At 43.2% G+C, this 22,371-nt stretch overlaps 1 protein-coding gene across 3 annotated transcripts in view; it reads left to right on the forward strand.

Annotated features, from left to right (window-relative positions):
• The first annotated feature begins 463 nt into the window (after window positions 1–463).
• The window catches only part of ABRAXAS1 (abraxas 1, BRCA1 A complex subunit), a 74,907-nt gene continuing 52,999 nt past the window's right edge, over window positions 464–22,371 (forward strand). Inside the window, exons 1-3 of one of the 3 annotated variants that reach the window (XM_030190560.1) lie at window positions 464–654; window positions 17,066–17,156; window positions 22,252–22,288. In XM_030190560.1, the coding sequence (XP_030046420.1) occupies window positions 568–654; window positions 17,066–17,156; window positions 22,252–22,288 (215 nt within the window). In that variant the 5' untranslated portion in view covers window positions 464–567. Of the gene's footprint in view, window positions 655–1,151; window positions 1,169–17,065; window positions 17,157–22,251; window positions 22,289–22,371 lie in introns of those variants that run through there. The other 2 variants (XM_030190562.1, XM_030190561.1) reach the window with 2 other exon arrangements.

Below are 22,371 nucleotides of genomic sequence, written 5' to 3' on the forward strand. Positions count from 1 at the left end.
TTTAGCTGTGCCCTTGTCGGAGCCGCCCCTGAGTCCTGATATTGGCATGGTTCATCCCGCAAGATTAGCCCCAAGGAGGGCAGCAAACGCTTAAGCAAGTTAGCTCAGCGCCCCACACACCCCCTTAAGCTAAATGGACTGCACTGACGAAACCCACTGCACGCACACCTTCTTGGGATAAGAGTCACAGAAACCTTCAACTTCCATGTTTTTATTTCAGTTATTAACCAACGTGTGAGAAAATGTCCCTAAAGCTTCAATCCGATTTCGCAGAAGCCGCTCGGTCCTCACGCCCAAGAAGCCTACAGCGCTCCTTCCCTCCAGCAGAGGTCTCTGTGCGCGCGCACGGGCCCCGGCAAACCGCCCTCCAGCAGCAGCACGTCTCTCTCTCTTTCAATCATACACACTCTCTTTCGCTTTTGCTGCCATTTGTAGAGTTGTAGTAGGCCGGGCGGAGCCAGAGAATTGGGAGCTGTCCGGGGGAGTGGACGCGGTCGTCCGTCCGTGCCCCCTCCCCTCCCCCCCCCCCCCCCCCCCCCCCCAACCCACCCCCGCGACGGGAAGGAAATGGAGGGGGAAAGCACGAGTGCGCTCATCTCGGGCTTCGTATTTGGCGCTCTCGCTTTCCAGCACCTCAGCTCGGACCTAGACACAGTGAGTAGTAGCAACAGCACAGCTGTGTGAGAGAAGAGTCCGCGGCGCGTGCAGGTCCTCCTGCTGCTGCTGCACACTAAAAGCGTGTTCGTTCGCGCGCTCAGCTCACCCGTTTTTCGTAGCTGCTTCTGCCCTCCTGTTTTGTTTTCACGTTTAGCGTGCGCGCTATGTGTCAGGGCTAAGTCTAGTGGGCTTCCTCTGGAACAAGGAGAGTGCCCGTGAGAGAGACAGTCTGAGCATGGAATTCAGGGAACTTTATTGGTAGAGACTGATTTTGAGAGTTGTTGTCAAAATAATGTAGAAAATACTTAAAAAAAAAAAAAAGATTGTGGTGGGAAATGTACAAACTAGTGTTGATCACAGTAGGGTACCATTTGCAGGGTAAAGATAAGGAAGGACTTGGTGTCTGCTCCATCCTCACCTCCCTTGCTGGCGCTTCCTGCTTGATTCAGTATACAGACGACTCAAACTTATGTGGACTTTTATTTTATTTTATTTTTTTTATATACGGCAGGTTTGTATGCCCCAAAGAATGTGTACTGCCCATGATTTTTATTGTTTGTTCGTGGTGCTATTATGGGTTTGCATCTCTGGGTTTCAATATCTGTTTTGTGTAACTAGAGAGCTTTTAGGAGGGAATTTTAAGACATTTGAGAGCACTATTCATCAGCGCAGAAAGTTTGAAACCCTCTTACGTACATCCTGATGCACAGAACAACGGCACTCGAAGGAATAGAATCGGAAAACACAGGCTGGAACACCGAGTAGGAATTATATGAATGCTGTTAATGTTGAGCATCGGTCGGTAAAGAGACCGCAAATGTTCCTGGCGCATGCCCACATATCCAGGACCCCACCCCACCTTAAAAAAAAAAGCCCTGGTGGTCCAGCAGGCTCCGTCCACTCTAAAAAATCCCCAGTGGACCTCCCAAACCTAAAATTATCTCCAGTGGACCTGACCTCCCCCCCCCCCCCCCCCCCAAAGAAATCAGCTGGTGATCCAGCTGGCCCAACAACCCGAACTAGTGGGTCCCTGGCCATGCAAAGCCCCCCAAGTTGCCACTAGCCTTGGTGGTTAAGTAGAATTCACCCGTCCCCCATACTTTTCCACAAGAGGAACGCTACTTCCTCCTGCCTCTGGGCCTGCCCGCTTCAAAATGGCGGTACTCCTTCCCTGCCCAGTGCATCTTGGGATGCACTAGTCTGGGAGGGACCTAAATACTATATAAGGAACCTTATATGGTACTTAGGCTCCTCCCAGTTCATCCCAGGAGGGTTTGGGGGTAAGGGGCTGTGGTGTGCTGCCATGTTGACTTTCCTGTCAGTGCTTGAATGAATCGGCGCTCAGGCACTGACAGGAAGGTTAGTTCCGGAGCTGTGGGTAGTTTTTACCTGTTAGGACAGGGGTTTTCCATGTACCAGTTCTCTGTGCATTGAATGGAATTGCTAATGAGCTCGTTTTAATACTAGCAACTCATTAGCAGGGGACTTTCGGTCACTGCTTCCATGCTAGGTAAAGCAGTGGCCGAAGCTTCTGTACATCAGCCGCACAATAATGTTTCATTTATACTGGCTAAAACTAGTCTAAGGGCCCAATGCACAAAACTTCGGCAGCGCCATAGGGAATAGTGCCCCGGAAAAACATCGGTTCAACAGCGAATCGGAATAACCGACCAATTCTCAACACCAACAGCATGCAAATCATATGCACACTGTTAGTTTTGAGCATTGGTCGGTAAAGGGGTTCGAGCATTCCTGGCACATACCATCAAGAGCTGTGCAGTAGGCCAGGGATGATCGGATCCCCCCTCCCTGGAACAAAAAAATCCCTGGTGGTGTAGTGGACCCTCTCTCGAGCCGCCCCCCCCCCCCCCGCCCGCAACCCAAAAACCTCTGTGGTTTTCTAGGGACTCCCCACCCCTCCACATACCTTTGATAGTTGGAGGCAGGAGCACTGCCTACTTTCTCCTGCTTCTAGGCCTCCCTTTGTCAAAATGGCTGTGCCCAGCCCTGGTGCATTCTGGGATGCACTGGAAGGAGCTAAGTACCATATAAGGGGGAAAAACCTCCTTATATGGTTCTTAGCCTCTCCCAGTGCATCCCAGGATGCACCAGACGGGCTGGGTTGGGAAGGGTCCGCTGGACCACTAGGGATGCCTTTAAGTTTTGGGGGCGGGGTCCAGAGGTTTTGGAGGGTGGAGGTACAGTCTGCTTACGTTATATAGTGCAAGCAGACTGCTCCCCATACAACGGCTCCAGTAAAATTTTGGATGTTAAAGATAGGTGCTCCTTTCTGTGCGGTGCATGGAAACGGCCGTGCATCGCTGAGAATGCACATTTTAACACTAATGCGTTCTTTGTAATACATTTGAATAGGATTATCAGTAACTGCTACATCAAACGGTAAAAGAGACACTGAACCCCTTTGGGCATTAGACCTAAATAACGTGCACACTAGACTGGCTACAGCCAGTCTAAATTAATCGTTGCCAGTACTATGCATCAGTCCTTAAATGAAATGTTGCAAGCCCGTTTGCTTTGAGTATCAGGGCCTCAGTTGCAAATCTTAGGTATTTTCAGGGTTGCCCAGCTGAATATTCACCTATGAATTCCAAATTAGACATTTCTGGTTATGCCTCCTGTTTGGCTATTTTGTACACCAGTAGAAAAGCATCACTAGGACAGACCAAAGGTCTATGATGTTCAGCATTCTATTTCCAACCGTGGTCAATCCGGGTAGAAGAGTAAAATAGATTTCATATTGCTTATCCCAGGAATAAGCAGTAGAGTTTCCCAAGTTCACCTTAAAAATGGTTTATGGACTTTTCGTTTAGGAACCTTTTTTTAAAGCTTGTTTTACTAATTGTGTTTTTCTCACATTCTGTGATAACCAATTACAGAACTTAATTACATGTTGCGAGAAGAAATATTTTCTATGATTTGTTCTAAATGTACTATTTAGTAACTTTCTTGGGTTCCCCATAATCCTTACACTTTTGTAAAGAGTAAACAAGCAATTCATGTGTACCTGTTGCACTCCATTCATTATTTTATGGATCTATCATATTTCCCCGCAGCTGTCTCCTCTCTAAGCTGAAGAGCTCTAGCCTCTTTTAGCCTTTTCTCATAGGGGAGCCAGTTCATCTCCTTTTCGTTGTCCTATGTAGCTTTTCTAAAATTCCACATTAAGGAGAAGATTCTATATATGGCACCTAGATTTCCGTGCATAACTTTTGGTGTAATGACAGTCAGAGTTTTTAACAGCACTTAAGCAATAATGAGCACTAATTGGTAATTATTACAATTTGTGCACAGAAATCATTAAGCCTATTCTATAATGAACTGCGCCTAAATTGTAAAGTGCACAGTTCAAAATAAACGCACGTAGTTTAAAAGGGGCATGTTTATGGGTGTTCCATGTGTGTTCTAAAATTTCCACACATAATTACAGAATACGGGTCAGTGCACCTAAATCTACGCACATGGATTTAGCCAGGTTTTTATTGGCGTAAATGGGTGTACATAGATTTAGATGCTACAGTATCGACTACGTGTATTCTAAAAACCGCGCCTAAATCTTATAGAATACGCTTAGTTCCGCACTGATTTTTTTAGGCACCATATATAGAATCTGGCCCTAAGGGGATAATTTTTATAAAGACTTTTCCATTCATCTATGTGAGTATAGGCTTGTAAAATGTTGCTTATAGAATTACCCTGTGCAGATGACAAAAATACGCATACTTTTTATGAGATTCTGGTATGGATGTGTTTAGGACCGGATTTTGGACCAGTGTGGATGGAGTTGAGTTTTACATGCGTTCTTATAAACTATGTATTATAGGCACTAACTCGCCAGCTTCTGGGTGAGAGCAAAGGTCCACCTGTTTCTAACTATCTGATCCAGGTCACAAAGACCAGGAGTGCTGGGCACCTTTATCTCCAACAAAGACTTATTTTGGGGTGTCAGTAGCCAGAGTAGGAATCAAAATCTGGCTATCAACATGCAACAGATTTCACACTACCAACTACACAAACACCTGTTTTTTGTACCTTTATAAAATAGGCACCCACTTGGCTTCTTCAGTTTGGTGACCTGTTATGAAATTACTCTACATGTTGCTTAATGTCTCAGGTGTATAAATTAGACATCTAACTGGTACTGTCCTGGAACTCCCCACACCCTTTTCACCTATGGGATCTCAAATGGCCACACATGCAAGCAACCCACATCAAAGAGCATACACTCAACCTAATCTCACACAAACTTTCAACAGACCAGAACCTAATAATAACAGGTATCAAATGGACAGAAACACCATGGTCAGATCACTACAAACTAAACCTATCCCTAAACTGGCGGAAGAAGGGTTCATACCGTACACAAGAACACACAACCTAAAGCACAAAAGGTCAAGTAGACACGAAAACATTCTGGCGACAGATATACAATAACGAATGGACAGCACAAACGGACTCCATATACTACCTCATAGAATGGGATAAAAGATGCAAAAACATACTAAATGAAATAGCACCCTTACGAACAAGAACCTCACGTATGCATAACTCAATACCATGGTTCAACGATGAACTGAAAAAGCTAAAAACGCAAGCCAGGAAACTTAAACGAGCATGGAGAAAAACAAAAGATGAACATACACTCAACATATGGAAACAAATACAAAGAAAATACAAATATGCAATAAGACAGACCAAAAGATCATACTACAAAACTAAAATAGGGACAGATTACAAAGACTCGAAGAAATTATACCAACTCGTGAACAAACTCCTAGACACCACCTTGGTCACTACAATGAAAACAGACATCCCATCCGCAGACAAACTTGCTAAGTACTTCAATGAAAAAATCGTAAACCTATGTAACACGCTACCTCAGGACAACACCGATATTGAAAACTTTCTTAATGAGTTAGCCCCAACCTTTGGAGAATACCCAGCTGACCGAACCTGGTCAAACTTCGCTCTCCTCACCATTGAAACAGTTACCCAGGCAATTAGTAGATTCTCCAACACTCACTGTAAACTAGACACCTGTCCCAGCTACCTAATAAAATCCGCCCCTGACCGCTTCATAGCAGACCTCACATCCCACCTAAATTATATGCTTCAGCAAGGCCTCTTCCCTAAGGAAAATGGCAATATCCTACTCACCCAATACCAAAAGATACCAAGAAGAAAACAAATGAAATCACTAACTACCATCCAGTAGCATCTATCCTGCTGGTAATTAAACTGATGGAAAGCATGGTAACCAAACAACTTACTGATTATATAAACAAATTCTCAATACTACATGAATCACAATCGGGATTCCGCCCCCTCCACAACACTGGAACAGTACTAATTACCCTCCTAGCCAAATTCAAGCAGGAAATAGCAACAGGGAAAAGCATCCTCCTCCTCCAATTCGACATGTCTAGTGCATTCAACATGGTAAACCATAATATACTACTAAGACTACTAGATTACTTCGGGACTATACTTAGCTGGATCAAGGGTTTCCTAATCACAAGAACATATCAAGTGAAATCAAACTCAAACATATCATCACCGTGGAAAGCAGACTGTGGAGTACCTCAAGGATCACCGCTACCACCGATCCTCTTCAACCTAATGATGACCCCGCTAGCCAAGTCCTTATCCAACCAAGGCCTTAACCCTTTCATCTATGCAGACAGTGTCACAATATACATTCCATACAAACATGAACTGACAGAAATCACCAACGAAATCAAGCTCAGCTTAAACATCATGGACTCATGGGCAAATGCATTTCAACTAAAACTCAATAAAGAAAAAACACACTGTCTCATCCTCTCATCCCAATACAGTGTGGACAACCCCACAAGTATAAACACCCCAGACTACACCCTCCCTATCTCAGACAGCCTGAAAATCCTTGGTGTTACAGTGGACCGTAACTTAAGATTAGAGAGCCAAGTGAAATCCACAACAAAGAAATGTTCTACTCAATGTGGAAACTGAAACGCATGAAACCATTGTTCCCGAGGGAAACATTTCGCAGCCTGATACAATCAATGGTACGAAGTCCCGTAGACTACTGCAATGGAATCTATGCGGGATGCAAAGAACAAACCTTAAAGAAACTCCAAACCGCTCAAAACATGGCAGCCAGGCTTATATTTAGGAAAACATGATTTGATATGTCAGCTTTGGAAATGTGCATTTCTTCTATATTTGTATTTTGCAAAGTGTAGGTAGAAATGCATTTCTGTTTTTCCATTGGTAGACTGTATGCGAAGTCTGGCTTCTCAAGGTTTTCAATTCAGTTTAGCATGTGTTTCTAATTTGTGGTTACTTAATTTGCATTAGATGAGGGTTGGTTTGTGCTTTGCATGTGTGATGCATATGAGGTATTTTGCTAATGTCTGTGTAGGGATTTGATTGGGCTTGTTTTATCAATAGGGGGAATATCAGTGTTCCAGAGCCTGGTTTATTATTGCAGTGTTGCCTTTTCATTAGTAGGATTATGTCTATCTGATACCTTGGAATTAGCTATATTGTGGTATGGTCATCTTTTAACTTGGCTGTCCTGCCTCAGATAGCTGATTAACCTGGGTAAAATGCTTTTACAATTGTCAGTGAAACCTCCAGCACTTTAAAATCTGTCCCTTAAGTGGGTCCTGTCTAAGGTGAGGGTCAGATTTCTGCCCCTCAGCACACCCTTGAGATGTTCTTGCGTTATGTTTAGCATTGTGACTCCTAATAAATGGTTTGGGGCCCAATATTCAAAGCCATTTATCATAGCTTTTAGCCATGGCTGTCCCTGGATATTCAGTGGCACAGTTTCAATAGTGTTGTTCAATATTCTTACAGGCTGTGATAGTGCCGGGGCAGTACATGGGCAGAACAAAAAATTATCCAGTTAGACCACTATCTGGATGAGATTAGGACAGAAAATTGATGTCCTAACTATCTGGATAGCATTGCCTACTCTGCGTGGATATTCAGCACCACTAAATATCCATGAATGATTTAATCGCTATAGCCGTTTTTTAAAACAAACACCAACCATGAAGTTTAGATATTGACCTATTGGTTTTTATTGGGATTTTAAGGGCACTGGTAGGTTTCTATCGGTGCTCAGTACTGGGGGAAGGTGGAGAGTGATGGTATATTCTTGAGCCAAATGTGGCAATTTAGAGAAGTTACAGGCAGTGAAGCCATTTAACTAGAATGTTGGTGCTATTACCTGTTTCAAGTTTATTTTCACTTAATATACCACACCATAGGCATATACCGTCTGAGCGGTTCACATAATATCAATTATAATATGGATAGTAGAGGGGAATGGGGAGAAGAAATTACATAAAAATTGAAAGAATAGGGGAGGGAAAATTGCTGCTGCCTCACAGCGACCAAAGAACATAAGAATAGCCATACTGGGTTAGTCCAATTGTCCTTCTAGCCCAGTATCTTTCTTCCAACAGTGGCCAATCCAGGTCACAAGTACCTAGCAGAAACCCAAATAGTAGCAACGTTTCATGCTACCAATCCTTTACCCCATGCGCATCTCAAATAAGACTATGGACTGTTCCTCTAGGAACTTGTCCAAACCTTTTTTTAAACCCAGATACACTAACTGCTGTTACCACATCCTCTGGCAGCGAGTTCCAGAGCTTAACTATTCTTTGAGTGAAAAAATATTTCCTCTTATTTGTTTCAAAAGTAGTTCCATGTAGTTTCATCGAGTGTCCCCTGGTCTTTGTACTTTTTGAAAGAGTGAAAAATTGATTCACTTCTACTCGTTCTACACCACTCAGGATTTTGCACTCTGTCCTATCCCCCCTCAGCTGCCTCTTTTCCAAGCTGAAGAGTCCTAACCTGTTTAACCTTTCCTCATATGGGAGGAGTTCCATCCCATTTATCATTTTGGTTGCTCTTCTTTGAACATTTTCTAATTCCACTATATTCTTTTTGAGATACGGTGACCAGAATTGAATGCAAAACTCAAGGTGGGGTGCACCATGAAGTGATAGAGGCATTATAATATTCTTGGTCTTATTTTGCATCCCTTTCCTAATAATTCCTAGCATCCAATTTGCTTTTTTGGCCACCGCCGCACACTGAGCAAAAGATTTCAGCATATTGTCTACAATAACACCTAGATCTTTTTCTTGAATGCTGACTCCTAAGGTGGGCATAGCATTAGGTAACTATCCAGCTTATAATCGAAAGTATCGCCAGCCATCTTCCGACATAAATCGGGAGATGGCCGGCGATTTCTTAAAAGCGACAAAATCGGTATAATCGAAAGCGGCATTTTTGACAGCATCGCCGCTTTCCCGTCGCTTCGCCGGCGAAAGTTCAAGGGGACGTGTCGGTAGATTAGCGAAGGCGGGGCATGGGCGTGGCTACCAGATGGCCGGCTTTTGCCGATAATGGGGGAAAAAAAAGCGGCGTTAAGCAGTATTTCATCGGCTTTACTTGGTCCTTTTATTTTCACGACCAAGCCTCAAAAAGATGCCCCAACTGACCAGATGACCACTGAAGGGAATGGGGGATGACCTCCCCATACTCCCCCAGTGGTCACCAGTCCCCTTCCAAATTAAAAAAATAAAACTAAAAACCTTTTTTCCAGCCTGTATGTCAGCCTTAAATGCCGTACCCACCTCCATGACAGCAGAATGTGTTGTATCCTCCAACAGCCTTTCCCTGGTTGCGATGTGGCTCAGGGGTGAGTGTGACACCTTTTCTGTTAGGTGCCCTGCAGAGAGTCACATTAGCAATGCATTGTGGTAGGTGTAGGGTACTGGGCTCTACTTCCATGGTGCTTTTCCCCCCTGCTAACTGGGTCAGAGTGTGCCCTGTTTTGTTTCCTGTTGTAGTCCATGCAGTAGTGGCCATTTTTGTAAGCCAGTTTTAGTTCCCTTTCCTGTGTTACCCACGTTAGAGAACGTAGTTCTTACCTTGAATGGTGCTGAAAGAGGGCATTGTACACCATTGTGCCAACTTTGACCTACTGCTAATCTTAGTACCAGGGGACTCTTTGCTAGTGGGGCACAACCTCTGATCTGCAGTTAACTGTGAGTAGACGTGGTTATTTCAAGAAAGGACTTTTTCAGGGAGATTAGTCTTCAGGTGTGAACTGGTGTGCCAAAGTTATACAGCAGCAATAAGTCCTAGAGGCTGTATGCAGGTCCCTGGAGCAATTTTAGTGGGTGCAGTACATTTGTGGGTAGTGGGTTTGGGGGGGGGGGGCTCAGCTCCCAAAGTAAGGGAGCTTTGCACGTGGTGGGAACTTTTCTGAAGTCCACCGCAGTGACCCCTAGGGTGGCTGGTTGGTGTCCTGGCATGTCAGGGGGGCCAGTGCACTAAAAATGCTGGCTCCTTCCACAGCCAAATGCTTTGAATTTGGCCGGGGTTTGAGATGGCCGACATAACTTTCCATTACGCTAAAAAACAAACCCGGCCATCTCAAACCCGGCGAACTCCACAGCATTTGGCCAGGCTAAACTGTATTATCGAAAAAAAAGATGGCCAGCCATCTTTTTCGATAATACGGTTCCGGCCAGCTGTAGCGCTGCCGCCAACATAGATCGCCGGCGATCTATTTGGCCGGCGACGTTTGATTATGCCCCTCCACGATTCAGATTATTCTTCCCAATGTGCATCACTTTGCATGTGTCCATATTAAATTTTATCTGCCATCTGGATGCCTAGCCTTCCAGTTAATGAGGTCTTTCTGCAGTTTTTCACAAAGAAGTTTTGTGTCATCTGCAAATGAGCTTGTGATTGTCATGTCTCCATGTAGATTTTTATGTACTATGTTAACCTGTTACCGTCTTTGGATAAAGGCAGTCTATAAGTAAGATAGATAAATAATTGCCTCACTCATCATTCTGTTTTCCAGATCATTTATAAATGTTAAATAGCACCGGTCCCAGGACAGATCCCTGCGGCACTCCACTATTCACCCTCCATTGAGAAAAAAATGCCATTTAACCCTACTCTCAGTTTTCTGTCCAATATCCAGTTCCTAATCCACAGAAGGACATTGCCTTCTATCTCATGACATTTTAATTTTCTCAGGAGTCTTTCATGAGGAACTTTGTCAAAAGCTTTCTGAAAATCTAGATATACTACATCAACCAGCTCACCTTTTATCCACGTTTATTTACGCATTCAAAGAAATGAAGTAAATTGGTGAGGCAAGACTTCCTCTGGCTGAGCATGAGAAGTAAATTATGTAACCTCAGAGCCAAAGGCATCCCTAAAGAGAAATGTCTTTAAACTTGATTTAAACCTGTCAAGGTGACATTGCAGTCAAAGATAAAGCGATAGTGAATTCAAAGTTTGGGACCATTAATACTGAAGAGTTTTTATTGAATGGTATCAGAGCTCTGCCTAAATGATGGAACGAGTAATAGGTTTTTAGCAGAGGAGCGAAGGTTTCTAGTTGGTGCATATGGTATTGTGAACCTCAATAAATAAAGTGGTTGTCCAGAGTGAAAACTTTGAAGGTGAAAAGAATGAGTTTATATGTAATACTGTGAGTGACTGGTAACCAGGGTTCATTCCTAAGAAGGGTCGTAACGTGATCAAATTTTCTTGATTTTTGTCAGTAAACGTATGTTGGAATTTTGTACAAGCTGAAAGCGATGAGAATCTTGGACTGTTATTCCTTGAAGAAGGGCATTACAGTAGTCTAATCTAGAGATAAGTAACGAGCGAATGATGCTTCTAATTGCAGAAATGGAGAAAAGGTGTCGAGTGGGATAAATCATAACGCATTTTATACTAACAGGACCTTACCACATTAGAGATGTGTGTAGTGAAGGAAAGACGGCTGTCTAAGGGCTCTCCCAAAACCTTAAGTGTATCGGCTTTGTTAATTGGAATGCCGGACATCATAATGGGACCTGCAATTGTAGGTATGATGGAAGGTCGTAAAACCAGGATTTTGGACGTTTCTGGATTGAATTTTAATTTGTGAAGAGATAACAAGTCTGCTATTTGTACTAAATGTAAATTAAATGTACTATCTCCTGGGCATCATTGGTTGGTAGCCTGGCAAGAATTTGTATATCATCCACATACACATAAGGAACAAGACCAAGAGACTGGATAAGAGTCAAAAAGGGGTGACAGATATTAAAAAGAGTAAGGGCAAGAATAGATCCCTGGGGACCACCACAGCATAGGGAATAGGGTTGAGGTTGTTGTCCTTGCCATTGAACTATATATTTCCTATCCTGAAAATAAGAGGAGATCCAGTAATAGACCATATCTTTAATCCCAATGGATTGAAGTTTACCCGATAAAAGGTTGTGATCTCCTGTGTCAAACGCAGCAGAGAGATCAAATGAAATAAGGTACCACAGTGTAATCTATATAGATCTTGCAAAATATGGGATGGTAGTCGCTGCAGCCTTCCTCTGAAAAGAGGGGATCAAAGTGCATCCTTATTTAGACAACTGGTTAATTCGAGCAGACTCGGAACAAAAAAGTCAGTCTGCAACCTCTCGGGTGCTGGAGTTTCTGCAGTTCCTGGGTTGGGTGGTCAGTCTACCCAAGAGCCGCTTAATCCCCTCCCAGTCTTTGGAATATCTGGGGGTGTTGTTCGACACTGCTCAAGGTCATGTGTACCTACCAGAAACCCAGAGGCTCAAACTTTGTGCTCAAATTCGCTCCCTGTTAAGGTCTCCTCGGACCTGGGATTACATTCAGGTGCTCGGATCGATGACTGCCACCTTGGAGGTGGTTCCATGGGCGAGACCTCATATATGTGACCCCTCCAGCGCTCTCTCTTGCGACGTTGGTCTCCAGTGTCCATGGACTGGTGGCTACGTCCCTTCTACCTTCAGAAAGGGCTGCCTCTGGCGACTCCTCAGTGGGTCATAGTAGTCACAGATGCCAGCCTCTCCGGGTGGGGAGCTCATTGTCTACACCGAATGGCGCAGGGACGTTGGTCTCAGACAGAATCGAAGTGGCCTATCAATTGGCTGGAATTGGGAGCAGTGAGATTAGCCCTGGAGGGTCAGGCGGTTCGAATCCTCTCGGACAACACTTCAGCAGTAGTTTACATCAGCCATCAAGGGGGTACTCATAGCGTGGCTTCTTTGCCTGTCATGGCTCACATAGCAGGGCAGGACAATGTTCAAGCAGATTTTCTCAGTCATCATCTCCTAGACGCAGCGGAATGGAAACTGGTGGAAGAAAGCTTTCGTCTGATCTGTCAAAGGCACACCTGTCATCGATCTGATGGTGACCAGGAAGAATGCCAAGGTGCCCAAATTCTTCAGCAGAAGAAAAGAGATCGATTCCGCAGGACTTGACGCGCTGTTACAGCCCTGGCTGCTCGACCTGCTTTATGTTTTTCTGCCTTGGCCTCTAATCGGACGTCTTCTGCGTTGGATCAGTTTCCATCCCAGTCCGATAGTGTTGATAGTTCTGGATTGGCCTTGTTGTCTGTGGTACGCGGATTTAGTTCGTCTTCTGGTGGAACCTCCTCTGAGGCTTCCGGTTTTCCCCGGTCTTCTTCATCAGGGTCCGGTGCAGATGGAGCACATCTCCCGCTTTGGTCTCACGGCCTGGCTCTTGAGGATGAGACTGAGGAAGAAGGGTTATGCTGATCCGGTCATTGCCTCTTTGCTTCAGGCCCGGAAATGTTCCACGACGACGGTGTATGCCAGAGTGTGGCGTACCTTTGAGTCCTGGTGTGTGGAGAGAGCTTAGTCCTCCTTTAAAGCATCTGTTGCCCAGATTTTAGCCTTTCTGCAGGAGGGTTTGCAAAAGGATTTAGCTTATAACTTGCTTCGGGTCCAAGTCACGGCTGTTGCCTGTTTTTGTAGTCGAGTGTCAGGTTCTTCCCTTGCAGTTCATTCTGACTTGGCACGGTTTTTGAAAGGTGCTGTTCACCTTCGTCTTCTGCTGCATTGGCCTTGTCCTTCTTGGAAGTTGAATCTTGTGCTGAGTGCGCTTCAGGGTGCACCATTTGAATCTTTGCATTTGGCTTCTGATAAAGACCTTACCCTTAAGACGGTGTTTTTGGTAGCCATCGCTTTGGCGCGTCGGATTTCTGAAATTCAGGCGCTTTCGTGTTGGGAACCATTTCTCCAATTTTCGGACTCGGGGGGGGGGGGGGGGTGTCACTGCGGACCGTTTCGTCCTTTTTGCCTAAGGTCATGTCAGCCTTTCATGTGAATTAGCCTCTATTCCTTCCTTCATTTCGAAGTTCGGATTTTCTGGAGAATTTTGCCTTGCTTTGTCTTTTGGATGTTCATCGGGCTCTTCTTCAGTATTTGTAAATGACCAACGAATTTCGGTGCTCGGACCATCTCTTTGTGCTGTTGTTTGGCCCTAGACAAGGTTATGCTGCCTCCAAAGCGACCATTGCTCAATGGCTTAAGGAAGCCATTTTTTCTTTATATCTTGTCAAGGGTCGGGTTCCTCCTGATGATTTGTGTTCTCATTTGACTCGGGCGCAAGCTACTTCTTGGGCTGAAACTGGTGCTCTTTCCTTGGACAATACTTGTCAAGCAGCTACTTGGGCTTCCCGGCATTCTTTTGTTAAACACTACAGATTTGATATTGCGGCACAGGGAGATGCCCTTTTTGCGAGGAGTGGCGGCTTCCCATCCTATTTAGGAATTGCTTTTTTACATCCCACCAGTTCCTAGATTCATCTGCTGCTGAGACTAAGGAAGGTAAAATTATGACTTACCTGATAATTTTCTTTCCTTTAGTCACAGCAGATGAATCCAGGATTCCTACCCTTTATAGATGTAGCTGCACGCATTTTCGGCTTCAATTTCAGATGACTAATTTCTCTGTGCTGAAGAAGGAGACATAGGATGAAAAGGACACAAAGCATCAACGATGCAGGAATATTGCGGGTTATTCTCGCTACACTCAAGTTGTTCTTCCCTGTGTTGCTGCATTGTTGTGAGGAGTGTTTTTGTTCCAGTGTTTGTTATCCTTATTTTCTGCTTTGGGGTACAACCTATACTGAAGTGATAGGAGGCTGGACGTCCAGAGTCACTGCTTTCTCTTCATTGTTCTCTATCTCCACCTTCTGGTATGCTGATACAACCCATTAGTTCCTGGATTGATCTGCTGCGACTAAAGGAAAGAAAATTATCAGGTAAGTCATAATTTTACCTTAGTAGGCTTTCACTTCAGGTGTGTAGTTTGCCGCATATGCATGCAAGGTGTGCATGGCATTGGGATTTTTGTAGCCTCGTCTCCTGGCACCAGGCTGGGCTTTCTTAGTAGGCAATCCTCTCCGAGCTGCTACCCTACTGAACACTAAAGCTACATTTTCTTGGGGGGTGGGGAAGGGAGAGAGCAGGAACAGGGAGCTGCAGGACTATAAAGAGCAAAAGGGAGAGAGAGAGGAGACAGTTGGTGGATCTTAAGGAGGAAGAGGGAGAGAGAGTGGTGGACCATAGGGGTGGGGGGGGGGGGAGACAGGGAGATGCTGGGCTACAAGTGTGTAAGAATGAAGAGGAGGGGCATGTGGAACCATGTGGGAGAGACATGGGGGTTCTTGTGGAGATAAGTAAGAGGAGGATGGTAAGTACAGAGGGTAGAATTGTACTAATGGGGAATGGGTAAAGGAGAAAGGAATAGGCCAGAGAAGGAGTGAGGTGGGAGAAGTAGAAGTAAGAAGAGGAGATGCAAAGTTGATAGGTACTAGTAAGTTCAACTTTTGTCTTTATATTTCTAATTTGTGAGCCCTTGTTCTGTATTTGATGTGTGACCGACGTGTGGTATTATGTTGGCAAGTAGTTTCTGCATAGAATTCTATAGTAGTCCCACTTTCTGTTTTACCAGTAATAAGTGTATTGGTGTTCTCGTGCCCCGTGTAATATTTGTAGTGCTGCCAGTTCTTAAGTAGAGTTCTTGTTGTTTAGATCATAAGAGTCAGTGCCACTGTTAGATTTGCTACATGTGTGTTAAGACTTTTTCAGGTTTTGTTATTTCACAATGTGCCTGGTAGTGGAGAGATTTATTTTACTATTACTGAGTTAACATGAGAATCAGATTGTGTTGTTTTGGGTTTTTTTGTATGGTAACTTAACATGGAGAAAATGTGTAGTTTATGATTTACATTTATTGTTGTGGGGGAGATAGGGTTTTTGTGGACACAGAGCATGTTTACACTTTAATATATAAGAACTGACATACTGTATCAGACCGAACGGCCATAAAGGTCATGTATTCATTGTGTCATAGATGCGAGCATCGTCTATCACGTGTGTCCTGACTGAAAAAAGGTTGAGAACCACTGCATCTGCCCATCTTGCTGAAAATTGTTCAGGCCTGTATGCACTACAGAGGTGATGCCCAAGGAAGATGACTGGTGGAACCCGGTGCCCAAAGAGCCATACTGAGGAAGAGGGCCAGTAGAGTTGTCCAGATGTGCCACCTAGGGAGTGGGGCTGTACAATATAAGGGGGTTTTATTGCATAACTGCTGAAGAAGAACATATGCATTAGGAGAAAAAAAAAACCCAAATAATTCTTCACAGATGGCAATCTGTTGTCTCCCCAGCCAGAGAAAATAAAAATCTGAACATTTGCAGCAATATATCAAAATACTGAAAACAAAATTAGCAGACAAGAATTTCTACTACCCATTCTATAAGAAGTCTTGTGATTTAAAATGCCTTTTTTTTTTTTGTTGGGGACAACAACCTCAATAATTCCCTGATGGAAAATTTTGATTAATTTTTCTACACTTGATGCATTTAGTATAAATCCTTATTCCTGGAGGCTGGAAGGTTAGCAGCCTTTAACCAGTGATCAGCAGCCTTGGATGAGGCTGTCCTCCTGTTGGTGGAGACCCCGGAGTAATGTGGATGTCTAAATTCCTTCTATGTGTATGCTTCCTCAAGAAAAACCCAAATCATGATGAGTCTGTGCAAAAACATCTTGGGGGTCAATATTCAAAGCTTATTAACTGGGTAAGAGCCAGTAGGTAGGGTATATTCAGCGAACTTGCCTCTAAGTTCTAAAACTGAAACTGGATATTGTGTGGGCAGCCTGAGACAGAGTCAGCACTTAACCAGATAACTGCTGATATTCAGCCCTTAACCACTTAAGTTAACCAGCCAAGTAAGGGATGCATATTGGCACTTACCTGGTTAAGTAATGGCCATCCGCACATAACCAGATATTTAATGCCGGTGCCTGGACATGGCCAGGCATTGAATATTTGGGCATAATTTTCGCGGCGGTCAGTATTTAAAAAAATTGCTGACTGCTGCCAACTGAACATTAACCTCCCCCCTTGAGTATAGAAAGATGTTTTAAAATAGTGGTGCTTGTTTTTCCATTGAATCTCCACTGCAACAGACTTTGTCCTACCCCTCTTAATGGCTAGTGTTATATAGTATCTTTCCGCTCTCATTTCAAAGGAAGGTTTTCTCCTTGGCGATGTGAAAGGAGAGGCGAAGAACAGCATTACTGACTCTCAAATGGATGATGTTGAAGTGGTTTATACAATCGGTGAGTCTTCAGTTTACCTTGTATTATGCCTTTGCTGATTCTGAAGTGGGCTATGCTTTTCTGTTTACGTTTAAATGTCTTTCTTGGCATCAGCTCGACCGTTCTGCTCAAATGGGTGTTATCCCATTCTGACTGGATGGACCGTGCAGGTCTTTTTCTGCAGGTCTTTTTCTGCCGTCATCTATTCTGTTACTATGTATGTTATGTTACCAGCAAGTGGAGATAAAGAAAATTGAATTCTGCCACTGACATCACCCGGTATAAGCTGTGGTGCTTCATGGAACAATGAAGTAATTTTCTCTACCTTCAGCAGATGGTAGGTCATGCTGAGGGTGCTTCTGGTCCGAGACTTAGCACCCCACTCTGCTGGCCATGGCCACACAGCATGGTCGAGCCTAACAGTTGCTCCCAAGGTTCCAATATCAGGACTGTACCTGGTTGAGCGCAGCGTTTTGTCTTCGCAGCCCCCAGTCACACTTCTTAGTGCCACTGTGTGACGCTTTGGTTTGGTTGTGCGGAACCCCATCCCCCACCCTTCTGGCTCATACACTCTGGGTGTAATCCCCACGGGCTCTCCTGTAGCAACCAGGCCAAAAAAATTTTGATTTTAATCTGGCCTGGTTAGCTTCTTTTTCCCTGTTTAAGGGTCTAAAGCTATTGAAAGCTTTAATCTGCTACTGGAGCTTTAAGAAGAAAAAAAAAACAAAGGGAAATACCCCAACACTCGCATGTAGGGGATTTCTCTATTTACAGCACCCTGAGAGAGCCAGGGAACATAAGAACATAAGCATTGCCATACTGGGACAGACCAAAGGTCCATCAAGCCTAGTGTCCTGTTTCCTACAGTGGCCAATCCAGATCACAAGTACCTGGCAAGATCCTAAAACAGTGAAACAGATTTTATCCAGTCTTAACCTTACTCAACACGTATCTGCCCCAACTCACAATAAGGTTCACACACTTGACTTCTTTCAGTTCCAACAACACATTATACTCTTCTACCTTGGACGGATCATTCTTTACTCCTTTTTCACTGTTCTTTCCCGATCTTACAGACCAAATCTAAATCCAAAACGATTACATTTTGTAATTTAAAAACCATTTCAGCTTCGACCCTTCAACATTCCAGTCTTAATTTCACTACTTTTTCACAATTATCTTTAACAGATCAAGCTACATCTCTTCAAACAGTTTATACTTACCTCCAGAGTTATCAAGTCATCTGGACCCCGCTCTGACCCTTGGTATATTGCAGATCTTAGAGCGCAAAAACGTCAGTTGAGACAGACAGAATGTAGATGGCATCACCATCCTACATCAAATACATTACAAACCTACAAAATGACAGACTTACTTTATAAAAAGACTCTTAACAGCTAAGAAGCATATTACACTGAAAAAGCCTCTAAATCTTGCAGTACTGTTCAAAGCATTAAAGACCCTTACCATGTCACACCAACTACCATTAATGAAACCCTATCTCCCCAATCTCTTGCAGATTGTTTTAACAAAATTATAACAGTTCAATACACCTTAAATCCTCATCCTAATACTCCACAAGTGCAGCCAGATGCCTCAAACATTCTTTGCATCTCTGTTGACGCTTTCCTTGCAGCTCTTTCACTTTTCATATTCCTTCGCCAGCAGAACTAGACAGATCTATAAAATCCCTTTGCATTACTACTGCCCCATTAGATCCACTTCCCTCCCTATACATTAAAAAGAATTCATGACCATTTTTCTTCCCTTTATGCACATCATAGTCCAGACCATTCTGATAGAGGGTACTGTTCCTTCACCATAGAAAACTGCCATGTTGTTTCCCAAACTTAAGGATTCATCTAAATTCACTGCCTCTGTTGAGAATTACCATCCTATTGCTAACCTACCTTTTATAGCTAAAATTGTAGAGAACCTCGTTCATTCCCAACTTTCAGATTTTGTCACAACATCAAACATTTTGCATCCACATCAAACCAGCTTCTGTCAACATCATAGTACGAAAACGGTGCTATTAGGTATTACCACATACATTCAATATCATACTGATCATATAAAATCTGTCCTCCTTCTTTCATTAGACTTACTGCTACTTTTGGTCTTATTGACCATTGTATTTTAATCCATCGTCTTCAAGCCATTGACCTAACAAATACAGTTCTCAAAAGGTTTGTGTTACCCATCAGATTATATATGGTTCATGGTAATGCAGCTGTTTCCAAACCTTACACCACTCTTTCAGGCGTCTCGCAAGGATCCAGCTTATCCCCAATTTTGTTTAATACATTTTTTGCTCCTTTTCTTTCTCTTGCACAATGTCTTAACATTACTTCTTTTGTATACGCAGATGATATTCAGTTGCTTTGTACCCTTGTCCACTTAGCATCTATCAATAAAAAAAAGTTATGCCAACTGGTTTCAAAGCAATAAACTGAACTTAAATTCTGTAAAATCTAATCATTCAACTAAAAGGTTGTGTATACTCCTATTCACACACATTGTTGGGATTATTTTAGATAACACGCTTGACAGCAAATTGGCCAGATTGTTCGTTGAACTTTTTTTTACCTTACACTTGATTAGATCTATACAACCATTGCTTGAACCTTCAGCTCTTAATATTCTAGTCCATTTTCTTGTGATCTCGAAGATAGATTACTGTAATTCCTTGAACAGAGGAGTTAGGGTTAAAGATCTTACAGTTACAGCTACTTCAAGATACTGCTCTTTGATATACAAGATAGGCAAATTTGATCATATTATGCCCTATATGAAGAAAGCCCATTGACTCCCTGTACAACAAAGGATCATTTATAAATATCTTCTTTTGGTCTTTAAAATATTATACGCAGAAGAACCTCCCTACCTTTATCGTCATTTAATCCGATATGTCCCCACCCATACACTTTGATCTCTCAATCAAAATCGCTTATACACGCCTAGTCATAAAAAAATACTATATGAGCATATCACTGAAAGTATTTTTTTCAGTACAAGGACCACATTTTAGAAGCTGGTCAGGATGAATAGAAAGTTTTCATTGATTTTATGGAATAGCTGCCAAGGTACATGATGTGCGACTGTGATTTGGAAACCTGAGGGGTTGCTATGATTTTGTGATCTGTTGTAAGTGTAGCCTTTGCTTTCATTTATTATGATCTCTCTATATAAAAGGCACCACCAACGTTCTATGAAGCCTCCAGCTGGAAGTGTGAAGGGGGAGAGATATCCGGTTTCCCCATGAGTGTCTGCCCCGCCCTCGCTCTCTCTGTAACACAAACAGTGAAGGAAAACACAGCAAAGCACGAAATCAAATCGCTCTCTCTGTAACAGTGAAGGACTCAGAGGGGGGAGGGGAGAGAGGGCAGAAGCCCTCACTATCTCTGTAACACAAACACAGCACAGCAGGAAACTTAACACTGAAGGACTCGACTCTGAGGGGGGAGGGGACAGAGAGGACAGACAGCACAGGGGAAGGGAGAGAGGGCAGAGGGCAGGGACACACACACTCCCACATGCACACAGAAGAAAACCTTGCTAGCCCCCGTTTCATTTGTATCAGAAACGGGGCTTTTTTACTAGTATTTAAATGAAATGAAATGTGGAACAAGTTTGCAAGGCTTTGCCTATATGTGTCTATTCATGGATATTATAGATTGTGTTCTGACAAGCAGCAGGAAATGTATATTGCCACCTGCTAGCATTACAGCTAGCATAACTCCTGTATGTTAATGAAGTGCTTGATGTGGTCGTCCACTCAGGTGTTGATCTGTATCAAATGTGTGCAGGCAGGGCAAGTGGAGAGTTTTTGTAGGTGAGCAGGGAATGTGTGCATGGCAGTGACCCAGTGAAGTATTTATAACGTATGCTGACTGGAGTAGGGCTTGGCTGGTATCCAGTAGTAATATTGTTATTAAGAAGAAGGTTTTTGTGAAGGCCACCATATGTGCACCCACAGAGGAATTGGCACAAAATGGAGGAACCCTTTAATAAATTAGGTCCACCATTTGGTAGCAGCAAGCTGTTGGGGAGCATTTCTGCTCTGTGAGCTTTGAAAGGATTATCTTCTGACTGAATCATCTTCTGACTGAATCAAACTTTTGACCACAGCCCTTATGTTTATGCAAGCTCAGGATTTCTAAAATTGATGTATTTACTAGATTATGAATTATTTCATAGAGGTGGGGAATTTTATGCTTTTCTTTGCGTTTTTCAAATTTTAAATGATTAAAAACTAGGAAACAAAAGAACACAGCAACTTTCTAACTTTCCCAGTTGACTGGAGACGGATACCCCTCAATGGGTTGAGCTGTTGTGGAGTCAAGCTTGCAGTGTTTGCCTCACAGTAAGGGTAGTGGTACTTTCTAACTGTTCTGCTTCAGGATGGCTCTAGAGCCATGAGTTGAGCATAAGAACATAAGTGTTGCCATATTGGGACAGACCGAAGATCCATCAAGCCCAGCATCCTGTTTCCAATAGTAGCCAATCCAGGTCACAATTACCTGGCAAGATCGCAAAAGATGTCCAAACATTTTTTTAAACCCTGCCACGTTAACCACTTTTACCACATTCTCTGGCAACAAATTCTTGAGTTTAATTACATGTTGAATGAAGAAATAATAGCTTCATTGCATTCCCCTTAGTTCTTGTATTTTTGGAAAGAGTAAACAAGATTCACATCTACCCATGCCACTCCACTCATTATTTTATAGCCCTCTTATCTATTACCCCTCAGCCATCTCTTCTCCAAACTGAAGAGCCCTAGCTTCTTTCTTTCTGTCTTGTATCTCACTGTTATCCAAAAACAAGTTTCGGTTCAAAGTGGCTTACAATTTACAGTACCTGGCAGAATCGAGAGGAGCAGACATGCGTAACCAAATCTTCACCAGCTTCCTCAAAGGGAAGTCGTCCCATCCCCTTTATCATTTTCATTGGCCTTCTCTGTACCTTTTTTAATTCTGCTATATCTATTTTGAAATGCAGTGACTAGTTTAGAGCACATCTCCTTCTATACAGATTCAGGAAACAACAGAATGGAGTCTTGTCTTGAGGTATCCAGTTAATTGAAATTGATCACGGTTTCTTTTTCTTTCAGACATACAGAAGCATGTGCCCTGCTATCGGCTTTTCAGGTTAGTAATTTATTTAGTAAATTTTATGTTCCACAAATAAGGATTCCTGTTCCTTTTCAATAAAAAAAAATAGACATTTTCAT

The sequence above is a fragment of the Microcaecilia unicolor genome, chromosome 2 (assembly GCF_901765095.1).
Source record: "Microcaecilia unicolor chromosome 2, aMicUni1.1, whole genome shotgun sequence".
Classification (NCBI taxonomy): Eukaryota; Metazoa; Chordata; class Amphibia; order Gymnophiona; family Siphonopidae; genus Microcaecilia; species Microcaecilia unicolor.